This window comes from Sciurus vulgaris, assembly GCF_902686455.1.
Source record: "Sciurus vulgaris genome assembly, chromosome: 10".
Classification (NCBI taxonomy): domain Eukaryota; kingdom Metazoa; phylum Chordata; class Mammalia; order Rodentia; family Sciuridae; genus Sciurus; species Sciurus vulgaris.
This window is the reverse complement of record NC_136470.1, coordinates 103976926-103992893: the sequence shown is the minus strand read 5'-3', so window position 1 is coordinate 103992893 and position 15968 is coordinate 103976926. Positions and strand designations below refer to the sequence as shown.

At 36.8% G+C, this 15968-nt stretch overlaps 1 protein-coding gene across 1 annotated transcript in view; it reads left to right on the top strand.

Moving 5' to 3' along the window:
* Window positions 1-15968, top strand: part of LOC306637667 (EGF-like and EMI domain-containing protein 1) — a gene marked incomplete at its 3' end in the record, with an annotated part of 604663 nt that overhangs the window by 509705 nt on the left and 78990 nt on the right. The window contains exons 9-12 of the mRNA XM_079100439.1: window positions 8223-8360; window positions 12562-12684; window positions 14141-14263; window positions 14703-14894. Coding sequence (XP_078956565.1) covers window positions 8223-8360; window positions 12562-12684; window positions 14141-14263; window positions 14703-14894 — 576 coding nt within the window. The remainder of the gene's footprint in view (window positions 1-8222; window positions 8361-12561; window positions 12685-14140; window positions 14264-14702; window positions 14895-15968) is intronic.

The following is a 15968-nucleotide window of genomic DNA, read 5'->3' as shown; positions in this document are numbered from 1 at the left end:
TTTTAAATCATAAATTTACATAGGGCAATGTTGCTTGATTCATTATGTTTTTTTCCCTTCCCCCCACCCCTCCCACGCCCCTTTTCCCTCTATACAGTCCTTCCTTCTTCCATTCTTACCACCCTCCTTATCCCTAACCCTAAACCTAACCCTAAGCCTAACGCTAACCCCTCCAATCCCCCATTATATGTCCTCATCCGCTTATCAGCGAGATCATTCGTTCTTTAGTTTTCTGAGATTGGCTTATCTCACTTAGCATGATATTCTCCAATATCATCCATTTACCTGCAAATGCCATAATTTTATCATTCTTCATGGTGGACTAATATTCCATTGTATATATATATGCCACAGTTTCTTTATCCATTCATCAACTGAAGGGCACCTAGGCTGGTTCCACAATCTGGCTATGGTGAATTGACCAGCTATGAACATTGATGTGGCTGTATCTCTGTAATATGCTGATTTTAAGTCCTTTGGGTATAGGCCAAGGAGTGGAATAGCTGGGTCAAAGGTGGTTCCATTCCAAGCTTTCTGAGGAATCTCCATACTGCTTTCCAGAGTGGCTGCACTAATTTGCAACACCACCAGTCCTCACCAACACCTATTTTTGCTTGTGTTCTTGATAATCGCCATTCTAATTGGGGTGAGATGGAATCTTAGTGTAGTTTTCATTTGCATTTCTCTTATTACTAGAGATGTTGAACATTTTTTCATATATCTATTGATTGCTTGTACATCTTCTTCTGTGAAGTGTCCATTTCCTTAGCCCATTTGTTGATTGGATTATTTGTATTCTTCGTGTAGAGTTTTTTGAGTTCTTTATAGATTCTGGAAATTAGCGCTCTATCTGAAGTATGAGTGGCAAAGATATTCTCCCACTCTGTAGGCTGTCTCTGCACATTACTGATAGTTTCCTTTGCTGAGATAAAGCTTTTCAGTTTGAATCTATCCCAGTTGTTGATTCTTGCTTTTATTTCTTGTGCTATGGGAGTCCTGTTAAGGAAGTCTGGTCCTAAGCTGACATGTTGAAGATCTGGACCTACTTTTTCTTCTATAAGATGCAGGGTCTCTGGTCTGATTCCGAGGTCCTTGATCCATTTTGAGTTGAGTTTTGTACAGGGCGAGAGATAGGGGTTTAATTTCATTCTGTTGCATATGGTTTTCCAGTTTTCCCAGCACCATTTGTTGAAGAGGCTATCTTTTCTCCATTGCATATTTTTGGCCCCTTTGTCTAGTATGAGAAAATTGTATTTATTTGGGTTTGTGTCCATGTCCTCTATTCTGTACCATTGATCTACCTGTCTATTTTGATACCAATACCATACCGTTTTTGTTACTATTGCTTTGTAATAGAGTTGAAGATCTGGTATTGCGATACCCCCTGCTTCGCTCTTTCTACTGAGGATTGCTTTAGCTATTCTGGGTTTCTTATTCTTCCAGATGAATTTCATAATTGCTTGCTCTATTTCTGTAAGGTACACCATTGGGATTTTAATTGGAATTGCATTGAATCTGTATAGCACTTTTGGTAGTATGGCCATTTTGACAATATTAATTCTGCCTATCCAAGAACATGGGAGATCTTTCCATCTTCTAAGGTTTTCTTTAATTTCTTTCTTTAGAGTTCTATAGTTCTCATTGTAGAGGTCTTTCACCTCTTTTGTGAGATTGATTCCCAAGTATTTTATTTTTTTCGATGCTATTGTGAATGGGGTAGTTTTCCTAACTTCGTTTTCTGAAGATTCATCAATTATGTATAAAAATGCATTCGATTTATGAGCATTGATTTTGTAACCTGTTACTTTACTGAATTCACTAACGAGTTCTAAAAGTTTTCTGGTGGAATTTCCTGGTTCCTCTAAATATATAATCATGTCATCAGTGAACAGGGATAGTTTGAGTTCTTCTTTTCCAATTCATATCCCTTTAATTTCTTTGGTTTGTCCAATTGCTCTGGCTAGAGTTTCAAGGACGATATTGAGTAGAAGTGGTGAAAGAGGGCATCCCTGCCTTGTTCCAGTTTTTAGGGGGAATGCTTTCAGTTTTTCACCATTTAAAATGATATTGGCCATGGGCTTAGCGTAGATGGCCTTTACAATGTCAAGGAATGTTCCTACTACCCCAATTTTTTCTAGTGTTTTGAGCATGAAGGGATGCTGTATTTTATCAAATGCTTTTTCTGCATCTATTGAAATAATCATGTGATTCTTAACTTCTAGTCTGTTGATATGGTGAATTACATTTATTGATTTCCGGATGTTGAACCAACCTTGCATTCCTGGGATAAAACTCACTTGATTGTGGTGCACTATATTTTTAATATATTTTTGTATGCGATTTGCTAAAATTTTGTTGAGAATTTTTGCGTCAATGTTCATTAAGGATATTGGTCTGAAATTTTCTTCCCTCGATGTGTCTCTGTCTGGTTTAGGTATCAGGGTGATATCGGCTTCATAGAATGAGTTTGGGAGAGTTCCCTCCTCTTCTATTTTATGGAATACTTTGAGAAGTATTGGAACGAGCTCTTCTTTAAAGGTTTTGTAGCACTCGGCTGAGAACCCATCTGGTTCCGGACTTTTCTTTGTTGATAGGCTTTTGATGACCTCTTCTATTTCATTGCTTGAAATTGATTTATTTAAGTTGTGTATGTCCTCCTCATTCAGTTTAGGTAATTCATATGTTCTCTAGAAAGTTGATGTCGTTGAGGTTTTCTGTTTTGTTGGCGTATAGATTTTCAAAATAGCTTCTAATTATGTTTTGTATTTCACTCCTGTCTGTTGTGATATTTCTTTGTTCATTCTGAATTTTAGTAATTTGAGTTTTCTCCCTCTTTCTCTTTGTTAGTGTGGCTAAGGGTTTATCAATTTTGTTTATTTTTTCAAAGAACCAACTATTTATTTTGTTAATTTTTCCAATTGTTTCTTTTGTTTCAATTTCGTTGATTTCAGATCTGAGTTTAACTCTTTCCTGTCTTCTACTACTTTTGGTGTTGATCTGTTCTTCTTTTTCTAGGGCTTTGAGCAGTAGTGTTAAGTCGTTTATTTGTTGATATCTACTTGTTTTGTTGAATGCACCCCATGAAATAAATCTTCCTCTAAGTACTGCTTTCATAGTGTCCCAGAGGTTTTGATATGATGTGTCTTTGTTCTCGTTTACATCTAAGAATATTTTAATTTCCCTCCTGATGTCTTCTTTTATCCATTCATCATATAATAGTGTATTATTTAATCTCCAAGTATTGGAGAAGTTTCTGTTTTTTATTCTGTCATTTATTTCTATTTTCAATCCATTATGATCTGATAGAATACAAGGTAGTATCTCTATCTTCTTGTATTTGCTAACAGTAGCTTTGTGGCATAAAACATGGTCTATTTTAGAGAAAGATCCATGTGCTGCTGAGAAGAAAGTCTATTCGTTCTTTGTTGGATGGTATATTCTATATAAGTTGGTTAAATCTAAATTGTTGATTGTGTTATTGAGATCTATGGTTTCTTCATTCAATTTTTGTTTGGACGTTGTATCCAGCGGTGAGAGAGGTGTATTAAAATCGCCTAGTATTATTGTGTTGTGGTCTATTTGATTTCTGGAATTGAGAAGGATTTGTTTGATGTACATGGATGAGCCAATGTTCGGGGCATAGATATTCATGATTGTTATGTCTTGCTGCTTTATGCTTCCCTTAAGCAGTATGTAATGTCCTTCTTTATCCCTTCTGACTAGTTTTGGCTTGAAGTCCACATTATCTGAAATGAGGATGGATACTCCAGCTTTTTTGCTGTGTCCATGTGCATGGTATGTTTTTTCCCATCCTTTCACCTTTAGTCTATGGGTATCTCTTTCTATGAGATGAGTCTCTTGTAGGCAGCATATTGTTGGATTTTTCTTTTTAATCCAATCTGCTGGTCTATGTCTTTTGATTGATGAGTTCAGGCCATGAACATTCAGGGTTATTATTGTGATACGATTTGTATTCCCAGTCATTTGACTCATTTTTGTTTTTTGACATGATTTGGTTTCTCCTTTATTTGGCTATTCCTTTAGGCTAGTTCCTCCCGTTGCTGATTTGCATCGTTGTTTTTCATCTCTTCCTCATGGAATATTTTGCTGAGAATGTTCTGCAATGCTGGCTTTCTTTTTGTAAATTCCTTTAGCTTTTGTTTATCACAGAAGGATCTTATTTCATCGTCAAATCTGAAAGTAAGTTTTGCTGGGTATAAGATTCTTGGTTGGCATCCATTTTCTTTCAGGGCTTGGTAAATGTTGTTCCAGGCCCTTCTAGCTTTTAGGGTCTGGATTGAAAAATCTGCTGATATTCTTATTGGTTTCCCCCTGAATGTAATTTGATTCTTTTCTCTCATGGCCTTTAAAATTCTGTCTTTATTTTGTATGTTAGGTATTTTCATAATAATGTGCCTTGGTGTGGGTCTGTTGTAATTTTGTATATTTGGAGTCCTATAAGCCTCTTGTACTTGGTGTTCCATTTCATTCTTCAGATTTGGGAAATTTTCTGATACTATTTCATTGAATAGATTGTTCATTCCTTTGGTTTGTTTCTCTAAGCCTTCCTCAATCCCAATAATTCTTAAATTTCGCCTTTTCTTGATATCCCATAATTCTTGTAGATTCTGTTCATGATTTCTTACCATCTTTTCTCTTTGGTCAACTTTGTTTTCAAGATTAAATATTTTGTCTTCAATATCTGAGGTTCTGTCTTCCAGGTGTTCTATCCTATTGGTTATGCTTTCTATGGAGTTTTTAACTTGGTTTAATGTTTCCTTCATTTCAAGGATTTCTGCTAGGTTTTTTTTCAGTATCTCTAACTCTTTATTGAAATGATCTCTTGCTTCCCGTATTTGCTCTTTTAACTGTTGATTGGTGCGATCATGTAATGCCTGCATTTGCTCTTTCATCTCCTCCTTCAATGCCTGCATTTGCTCTTTCATCTCCTCGTTTGCTTCCCTGATTGTTTTAATTATGTACATTCTGAACTCCCTTTCTGACATTTCTTCTGCTGTGCTGTCATTGGGTTTTATTGATATAGTATCTAGGTTTGTTTGGGACATTTTCTTCCCTTGTTTTCTCATATTGGTCAGATGTCAGTGGGACTCTGTGATATTGCAGATTTCCTCTATTGGCTTATAGTGTCCCTGTAGATTTCCAGTGTATCACCTCCCAGCCTTCAATAGCCTGAAGTCTTGGGGTAACTTGATAATGCTGTTCTTCCAAAGAAAGCTGCCCCTAGCCCGCTACTGGTTCCAGGGAGAGACCTGGAGAGGTCTCTGGCTGCCCTGCCCTGGTCCCAGAGGCTGCTTGTGGGTTGGAGGTCTCCACTGGCTTGGGGACTTGTGGCTGGCTCTGTGTAGAAAGGCTCTCACTGGGCGGTCTGCTCCGAGAAGCTAGCCTAGAAAGGCACTTCCCGCTGGAGGGAGCTGGGCTGCTTGGGGAAGTCCCTGGCTGCCCTGTCCTGGTCTCTGAAGCAACCTGCTGGTGGGGCTGGCCGGAGCTTGCTGCCTGCTGGCTCAGGGACTTGGAGCTGGTTCTGTGCAGAAAGGCTCTCACTGAGGGGCCTGCTCCGAGATGTTGGAGAATCTGGCCCTGTGGGAGGAGCCCACCACCAGAGTGCTCAGGGCTGCCTGGGGGAGACTCTAACTGCCCTGCCCTAATAAGCCGCCCGAATCCGGGCCTGCCGCCCGGCCGAGCTTCACCAGGTAGGGAAGACTCACCCTGAGGCTCTATTTTAGAGCCGTGCACTGGCTCAGGGACTTGGAGCTGGTTCTGTGAGGTTATTAGCTTTTAATTCATTTTTAAAAATAGGAAACTTTTCATTTTTTAAGAAAAGGTAAATCAGGTGCAGTAGTGTATGCCTGTAATCCCAATAGCCAGGAAGCCGAGCAGGAGGATCATAATTTCAAAGCCACTCTCCAAAACTTAGGGAGACCCTGTCTCAAAATTCAAAATCAAATGGGTTGGGAATATGGCTAATGGGTTGAGTGCCCTGGGTTCAGTTCCTGGTTTAAAAAAAAAAAAAAAAAATGAAGGAAGAGGAAGGGAGGAAAGAGAAGGTGAAAATCCAGAACTTTATAAAAAAATTTATAAAAAATTTTTAAAACATCTTAGTGGTCAAATTCTCTATCTCTGCAGGCCACTAGTTTTCAAACCTTAACATAACTCAATCCCTACATTAATAATGGGTAAAAACTGAGAAGGAGAGAAGAAATAATGTGCTATTATCCAAAAACCCTCAAGTGCCAGTTCTTCTGACTTTAAACATTGTGTTCTTTCCATTGTTCATGCTACCTCCCTTAGAACTGTTTTTACCCTTCAGTGGAATAGGTTGCCCTGCTGCTCAAATCATTTTCTGTTTACACATAATATTATATAGGAAAATCGTTCTGAAGTGTGAGACTCTCCCTCTGATTAACTCTATTATCTTGGGTAAGTTTTCTTCATCCTTCCTGAACCTCATATTTCTAATCTGTAAGCAAAAGTTTTAATGTTATTTTAAGTCTTCATTTGCATAGTATATTGTCCAAATAAATACAATTAATTCATTTAATAGTATCATTCAAAAAGGAAATTTAAAACAATTATTTATCTAAACTCTACATGAAAGCAATCTGAGAAAGTTAACATTACATGGTAGTAAAACTGGCCTGGGAGACCTGACTTTTAACACCAGCAATGCTCTAAATGTGCTTAGCAATCAACATTGCATTTATCTTTCTAAAAAATAATGGAGATTGATGTGATGAACCCTAAGATATCAAACATGATTTTATGTACTTTAAAGTAAGACTGACAGGGGAAGTCATATGTAAGAAGGAGGGAAAAAACCTCAATTCTGTTTTATAGAGATGTGTGTACCTACCTCCACTACCAGACTCTTAAGTAAAAATATGTCACCCTAAAGTGTGTGTTTTAAAGTGTTTGAAAAAAATCAGTTCCCTGCACAATTTTAATCTTTCTTTCTGCTTCCCGATTTTGCTCGGTCCTAAACTAGTTGTTTCTAAACTCAAAAGGGTTCTTGCTTTCAACAATAATTGATTAGCATAATCCGTCTTTAGTTTATTCAATCATTCAAAACCCATTTTAAACATCTGTTATGAGCTGGGTAATGCAAGACGATGATGGCACAGTGGACTAAGCCCAATGACAGGGATATGCACAGGATGCTTTGGGAGTGTGCAGGGCTGCATCTGCCCAGAACTGGAAGCGAGGATCAGGGATCATGAAGAATTGTAGCCAATATCTATGCAGTTTCAATGATGATTTATGCTTTTGAGAAATACCACAATCCCAATACTCTTGTCCTGTTCTTTTCCCACTTTCTTTTTCTGAAGGATTCAGGAATGAAGACTGGAAGAGAATGAATCAGTGTAGGCACTCTCAGTAGACAGGGTGTGTCCACCTAACACAAATGAAGAAACATGGACTCCAGTGGTAAAAACAGTAGTCAGACTATCTAAATTCCATATTGGTAACAATGGTTCAAAATCTCTTCTAATTTCTCATTTCCTCACTTAGAAATTCAGTGACGGTAATGCCTGCCTGCTCAGGATAGTCGAAATCCATATGCTAAAGCCAGAGCTAACCAGTATGTCCCCAATTGGTAGCATGTAGCAGGATTTGCAAATTAGTTTTCAAAGTAATGGTATGGTAATATAACAAATGAATAATATACATCAAAACTGATTAATATACCCACATGACACTAATTACGTGTGATCAGCTAATTCATTGGTTTTACTTACACATTTTTGTCCCAAGGCTATTTTTAACAGTAGTTTCATGTGCTTGTCCACCCTAAAAGGGACAGATAATAACATGCCATTAGCTGAGAAAGAAACGTCAGCTGGAAAACAACCTATTTGCTTTTTGGTTGTTGATTCAATACATGTACTTTTTATATCCTGAAGATATTGAGAATTCCCTAAGTTACCTTAAGGTAAGTGTTTAATAATCACAGATGGACTTGTCCTGGTCTTTCTGCATCACTTGGTCAACTTAACATTACTTATAGGTTTATTAGTATTCCAATATGGTATAGATATTTACAATGCTAAATAGTTCTCAGACTTTTACTTTTATATGTACAGAGTGTTGATAAATTTCCAATAAAGTTTGTCATCCTCTCAACAGAGAAAGTGTGCCTATTGTTGACATATATTCAGGTTTCTCTTTTGTTATGTTAATAACCATCTTTTGCTTGTTTTGGAAAGGGATTGAATTGGAAATTGTCAATAGCTGTGAAAAGAACAATGGTGGTTGTTCCCATCACTGTGAACATACAGTTGGTGGGCCCCTTTGTTCCTGTAACCATGGACACCAGCTTGATTCGGATGAGAAAACGTGCATAGGTAATGTTTGGTAAATGCCATCTTCATTCAAAAGTTGCCCTGTATTCATTTAGTCCTTTCATCTTAATGCTCATTGCTGTAAAGTGAGCCACATTTCTCAAACTTCAAGGAGAACTGGATTGGACAGTGTCTCTGGCTAGCGGATAAATGTGAAGGAAAGATCACTTGGCAGAAGATATCATTACATTTAGATATTTGCCCTGAAATTAAGGTGATTTACAGCTTTTAAGGAAATACATGGCTTAATAGTTTAATTCAGGAAAATATTCCATGGTCTACCTAACCATCTAATGTGATTCATATTCTAACAACAGTTGCTACCACTTCTCCCTGCCTCAAGTAGAAACTAAATTAAATGTACTGGTTTTCAAGTTAGTAAACATTTGGATAAATATTCAACTTTAAAACACCAGGTCACTGTATTATGAAAGAAAACTTTGGAAGATAATCATTGTTTGGACATCCCAGTCCAAGCCCATTCCTAATTGCTAGCTCTCCTGACATACTATTAGAATTAATATCATTTGGGACAATGAGAAGAATAAATTTCACCCTGACCTTCCCTCATAATTAAATGTTTAATCAAGATCTTCTGGGGTAAAAAAAAAAAAAAAAAAAAAAGAAAAAGAAAAAGAAAAAGGAATATCTACTGTAAGGATAGAACATCAAACCACATTATTATGAGCTCTGGTTCTGAGGACACTTTCAAGACTTTAAACAGTGATTTGTCATCATTCAGGAATTATGATACTATATTTGCTTGTCTTCTTTTGTGATGCTCTCTTCAAAATTATAATGTGAATGCTAAAAAAAAAAAATTCTTTGGTCCACTCCATGCTCTTCACTATGGTGAGAGACAATCTATAAATACCCAAGTAAAATTAGTGGTTTAAGAACTGGAGATGTTTTTGTTTGTTTTATTTTTTGATCTTGTCTCTATGATGGGAGAGGATGAATCTCAAGAAATTTTGCAATATTCTGGTTTCATAAATTACTTAAGCAAAAACACTGCCATTGCTTACATTTTTTTCTATTGTTTGTTCTAATTAATTATACATGATAGCAAAATGCATTTTGATTTATTGTTCACAAATAGGGTAAAACTTTCCATTTCTCTGGATGTACAGGATGTGGAGCCCACCCTTCATGTAGTCTTACATGTACATAGGGTAATGATGTTTGTCACATTCACCATCTTTCCTTCACCCTGCCCCTCCCTCATTTCCCTCTACATAATCCAGTATTCCTCTATTCTTCACTAATGCCCTCCCCTCACCCACTTACATTTCTTGATCCAACATTGTTTTCTGCATTGCTGCCTGAGTCTGTAATGGTTAACTTATTGAAATCAACTGTTTTCCTTTTGTCTTTTTGTACAATGAAAAAAAAATGCTTGCTATTTTTCCCTACCATGATAATGTTTATATTTATGGAAAATTAAAGACTATCTGACTTCCTTTCTTCCTTCCTTTCTTCCTGTCTTCCTGCCTTCCTTTCTTCCTGCCTTCCTGCCTTCCTTTCCTCCTTCCTTCCTTCCATCTGTGTTCCTCATCTGAGTATTGGGTAAGGGAAACTGATATTTTACTAAATCTTGTCTTTGCAAATTATAATTGATGTATTTCTTTACTTTTTGAAAAGTACAATTTAGTAAAGTTCTTATTTACAGTTAGAAAAAAATAGCATCTGCCAGGGTCAAAATGCAGAAAATTGCATATTTATGAGATTATAGCAGTCAATATGACAATGTTACATTCTTTATGGTTCAAATTTATTTCATTTTCCAATGAAAAAAAAAGTCATTTCTAAAGACAAATATTCACTTAATGTAAAAGGCAGTGATTCGTTTGGAGTGCATTTATATATACATTTCTTATTTGCCTGGGAACAGATTAAAGCCATGGATGCTTTGTAAAAACATTTATGCATGAAGGAAATGAAAGATTTTTTAGCTTATTTTGGTATCAACTATTTTTTTAAAGGAGAACATACAAAGAAATGTGAAAATAATTGAACCAAAATGCAAATGGTCAGTCAGTCTTGCCAGAATATGAAAACTTACAACCTAGATAGAGTTGTACCACAGTTTGAAAGACTGCTATTAATAACTATCTGACCAGCAACAAATTTAATAAATTTAAGTTATCCAGTTATTAGAAAATATTTTTTTAAATTCTAACTTATACACAGTAACTCTGTATATCAGACAGATAAAGAATATGATGCATTTCAGATCTGAAATGTTTAATTATTTTGCCTGGCTACAACCGGTGTTCTACTTTTAGTTAGGGCTCAATTTTTATGTACATGTAAATGGTGCAGTATGTTTCCATAGTGAGACAATATTTGATATATTGTCCAATTTAGATAAAATATGATCGTCATAAGGGAGAAAAATTAAAAGGGAAAAATTATTCAGTGAAGATTTCAGCAAATGAGATCTGAAAAGAAATCAAGAAATGTAGAAAACAGTTGATGTAAGGCTGAAATGCCAGGACATTCTAAGAAAGGGTTGTTATAGAGGAAGAATGAGGTTGCAGATGAATTTAGAATTAAAAATGATATATGTGAAAGAATCTAGAAATATCCCCAGAGAGACAGTGGAATAATAATCCAAAATGCATCATAAAATAACAGTCAGACCAAGGGACTTATTACCTAATTATGAGAGGCACTTAGGCTTCTTGCTATTTGAGACCTGTATTGCTATTTGGAGCCTCTGGTGGTAGCTAAGAAGACTTTTTTAAAATCTGGAAATTTGAAAAATAACATAAAGGGCAATGTTTTAGATGAAATAAAACAATTATATTTTTTAACTTTTTTTATCCTCTAAGCCATGCCATTTTGTCTAAAAGGAAGAAGTTTTAATAAGTGAAATTGAGCAAATTATACTGTTCTGTTTTGTGCATTTACAAATATATAACAATGAATCCCACTGTTATGTATAATTACAATGCACCAATAAAAAATCATCTGAATTTTTGTGAGAGGAAGTGCTTGTGATATTTTACAGGAGAAAGAATGTTTTGTCTCCAAATGACCTTCATTCAGATATTTTATGGCGACCCCTCACCTTGATTGACTGATTGCATTTTCTTTCATTTCTGTCTCTTGTCTTCATTTCCTTGAGTTGGTTGGTACCTTTTCCCAGGTTAATTGAGACAATGACCCTTTTTTATCTGTGGCTGCTCCTGTAGTTATGGAGCAATAGGATTTTTGTAAACTCAGCAGTGACAGGCCACCCAACTTAACATAGAGAGCTGAATTGAACCAAGGGCGGAGAGCCAAAAACCCTGACCACACAATTCCCAGGTGCCCAGCTTAAGGAAAGCAGAAGCAGGTGTCTGTTGCTACTCTTTGGCCATTATATTAGAAAAGACCACTACAAAATTCAGGCAAAATAGATTACTCTTCAGCTGAGGTGTTTCAGTTTGACATCTTCTGGGGCATTTCTATTTTTCCCAGGGCATTTATGTTTTAAGATGAAACATTCAGGCTGGTAGAATTCTTAATAGTACTGCAGGAGACTTAAAGATCATATGTAGAAAGCTGCTCATTGGACAGGACATTAAAGGCAACAATGTCACAATTGTAACAAAAACCCCCCAGATCTCACTCATCCCCCACAAGCATCATCTAAATGTTCAAACAAATGCTCTGAGTTAAAACACAATATTTAAAGTAAACCTTCTGTCCTTTCTCAGAAGTATATTACCACTTCTCTTCCCAGTTGTATGAGAAAGGAACTTTTGCTGGAGAGCACTCTTTGATCTGAAGTTCTAGAAGAATAAACGCATTATGGAGTTTAAGATGGTCTCCTGTTTTGCAGCTGTCAAATGCTACTAAATGGAATTCTTTGGCTCCTCTCTCTCCAGCTGTTTTTTAGTTCTTCAGGTTTATTCATTCCAATGGTGTTTGAATTAGAAAAATAGCAGAGATCTCTTCTGTTCTTATAAATACATTTGGAGATTATTTACATTCTTTTAAAATAAATAACAGGCAAAGAAGCAGCATGTTAGAAACATAAGTCAGAATAGGTCTTGTTATCTTTGAGTTATAGTTTCTTCAATGTTTGTACTATATGACCTGAGAAAGAGAAAACAGCAGTAACACTGTTTTAATTTGGAAAGGAGGCTTCTCAGAGATTCCTTAGGTTTGCTCAACTCCTGTCTCTGCAGTAACAGGTGTGTCCTCTTCCCTACAGACCTTGATGAGTGTGAGAATGGAGAGGCCTGCTGTTCCCAGCTCTGCATCAACTATCTAGGAGGCTATGAATGCAGTTGTCAGGAAGGCTTTCAGATCAGTTCCGATGGTTGTGGATGTGATGGTAAATTCCAGAGATCTAACATGCAGTAGTGGATGTGATGGGGCAATCAGAGGAGGAGGACTCTGAGGTGCAGCCCTGTGACACTAAAGAGATTGGATTTCTATGTGGTTCTACCAGTTCCTATTGTGTGACCTTGGCAGTTCCAACTTCTATGAACCTCAGATTTTCATCAGTAAAATGAAGGCAGTATTAGGATGAGCAAGTAAATTAAGGAAAGTAATAAATGCAAGTATAGTGGTTGACATAGAGAAGTCACTCAACTAAAATAAGAGATTATTATCATCATATTCATTAGTGCTTACTTCATCTCCCACACGTGCATATACACACATACACATGAACATACACACCTAAGCAGTTACGATGTTCTAATTTAGCTTTCAGGTAATTTCTAGCTTGTGGGTTGTTTGTTTGTTTTTTGATATAGGGGGGTTGGACTATAGTGAGTAGAGTCAGTTAACTTTGTTTATGCCATTAAAAATAGGTCATGTAAGTCATTGCTTGATTTTCTTTAAAAAGTTACCTTTGATGTACAATCTTTAAATTTTCATTTTTTAATCATTATTATTCAAAACTACATTTTTTCTTGAAATCAAAGCAAAGATCAAAATGTTGATCTCTACTCAAATAACAGGTCAAATGTATGACTTCAGTGTCTCAGAGAAAATAATGTTTCTTTGCTTAAAGAAACAAGTGCCTTAATACTGTTGAGATTTTTTTTTTCTTATAGATAGCAAGGCCCCCCAGCCTTTCAGTATAGATAACAGCAAAAACCACACAACTATGATGTCTATATATACTACACATAGTAGAGTATATTACCATTTACCACATTGTATCCAATTAACAGAGCCAACAAAAAATTTTGAATTTTATGTACCATCTGCTCTTTGGCAGAGTGAGCCAAGAAATGATTGTATGGCATGAATGTACATACTTGCGTACACATATCCAAATGGAAAATTTATCTGTAATCTGAGGCAAAGCCTAGAAATACAGCTTCATTTGTGAATTTTTAGTATCTCGTACACATTGACCAAAGTCTGGACTCAGATCGGTCATAAATCAGTAAGTCATATGAGGTCAGAGACGAGAGTTCTTCCATCTCTAAAGTTCTCCACAATCCTTGTACCAACTTATTCAGAGAGTAAGGGTTCCATCAGATATTAGAATTTACGAATGAATGAACATTGTCCAAAATGGTGCATTGTCTAAAATCATGGTTTTTAAGTTTTGTGTTCTTTATCTGACACTCATAATCAAGGTCTCAGAAAGACCTTACTTAGGTAGATAAACTATAGTACGTTTGGAAATAAGCAAAGAAAAAAGAATTGGCAGGGTACCTGGAGAAAGCATGGGTGGGGGTGGGGCTGCTCTCTGCATGGCAATGCACTGTTATTGGCTAATAAAGGTCACAGAGGAACACAAACAGCAGATACTGTTTCCATCTTGCTAGATGTGGATGAATGTTTGGATATCAGCACAGTCTGTGACCAGCTCTGTATCAATTCTGTGGGAACCTACGACTGCACCTGTGCAGGAGGCTACAGAATTGGAAGTGACAGGAAAACTTGCATCTGTAAGTCACTGAAGAATTTTCTTGGGTCTTTTCTAAACTGCTTCCACCCTCATTTTGTTTTCAAGAGCAACAGAGATCACATATTCCTCAATGTGATATTCCCCATTCCATCTTCATAGTCCGAGACCTCTCTCTGTCCCCACTTCCCTACGCTTTACTTCCTTCCTGCTTGCTTTTCTCTCTCTCTCTCTCTCTCTCTCTCTCTCTCTTCTCTCTCTCTCTTTCTTTCCCTTTTGCTCTCTCTCCCTCACTTTCAACTCCCAGTAGTTTTCCCTTCATTTTTGATAGACTTTTGAATGGGCCATCTCAAAAGTGCTTTGCCTGTCAGTGACCTCCCCTGGGCTGCTTGGTTCCAGCCCTCACTGCTCTGTCCACACTTGATCAGTGTTTCCTTTTCCAACCAAAATGCTGAAACCCAGCATGTCCTCTGTGGTCTTAGCTGTAGATGATGATGAGCTGGAGGGTGAAGAAGGGGAATTAGAAGTTGTGAGGTTTCCGCGACTTCTACTCCAGAACCCACCTCAGCTGGGTCACTATGTTGCTACCTCCCCGGCTGCTTCTAATGAAGATGAAGAAGATGAGGGAGAAGAGGAAAAGGATTTCCAGGAAATAACTGCTGTGCACAAAGACGGTGAGTAAAATAATTGACCTCATTACACAGGCCTCTCCTTATTTTTAGGTAACTCACATATATTCTGTTGAGGCAGTTTCATTATCATTATTTAACGCCATCAAATGTTTTAACATAAAGTTTGCAAAAAAAGTCTGACTAAGATCACTTCTTTACTGCTTCTATCAAATTTCCCATCTTTTGCCTTTCTTCTTCTTGCACAATAAAGAGGTGCTGGGTAGGTATTTGCAAAAATCAGGGTTTAGGGTGAAGAGGTGCCCTTGCTATATTATACAGGGAAACAGAGTGGGAAAATCTTTAAATTCACATAAAGGGGGAACAAACCAGGATTTTAACTTCTTCTCATTATTAAAATTTCATTAGAAGTCACCTTATATAATTAAAATCTACCTTAAATAGACTTATAGTTTCCTTTCTAGATTTTAAAACACAGAACCAATAGTTTAATATGCTCAGATGAAGAAAATATCATCAAAATGTGAACAGTTTTTCTTCCATATCCAAGCAACAGAGCTCAAGCATTAAATCATTTCCGATCAAAATAAATTAGCACAACCTCTACCAAAACTAACTGTGCACAGCCAGTCAAAAACTGCTTTTTTCTTTTCTTTGTTAAACAGAGCTACACATTTTGTTCTACTTCAGTTTGTTGTGTTTGAGCAATATAAAAGCTTGATGACTGCTATAGAAGGCATTTATAAAAGAGCAGAAATATTTTTGTTATGAGAAAATCATAATAATAATATCAATAAATGCTTCTGCATGAAAGGAGGAATATTTTTATGTTTCTTAACTAAGCTTCTGATTCTTTGGCTACTAAAATCAGAATAGAAGTAGTTCAGGGCAACAGACAGTCAGAACTTGATTAACCTGAGTAAGTTTTGGAACAAAGGGAAACAGACACATCTCTGCTGTGTCCCACGCCCCCTTGCCCCGCAACTGTTTGCCAATATATGGACTGTGCTGGGAAATCCAAAAGACAGCTGCTAAGAGCATGCAGAGCTAGGCACAGTTCTCAGCAGTACAATGGTGATAAGGAAGCAAAAATTATATCTCAGGGTCTGTCAAAGTAGA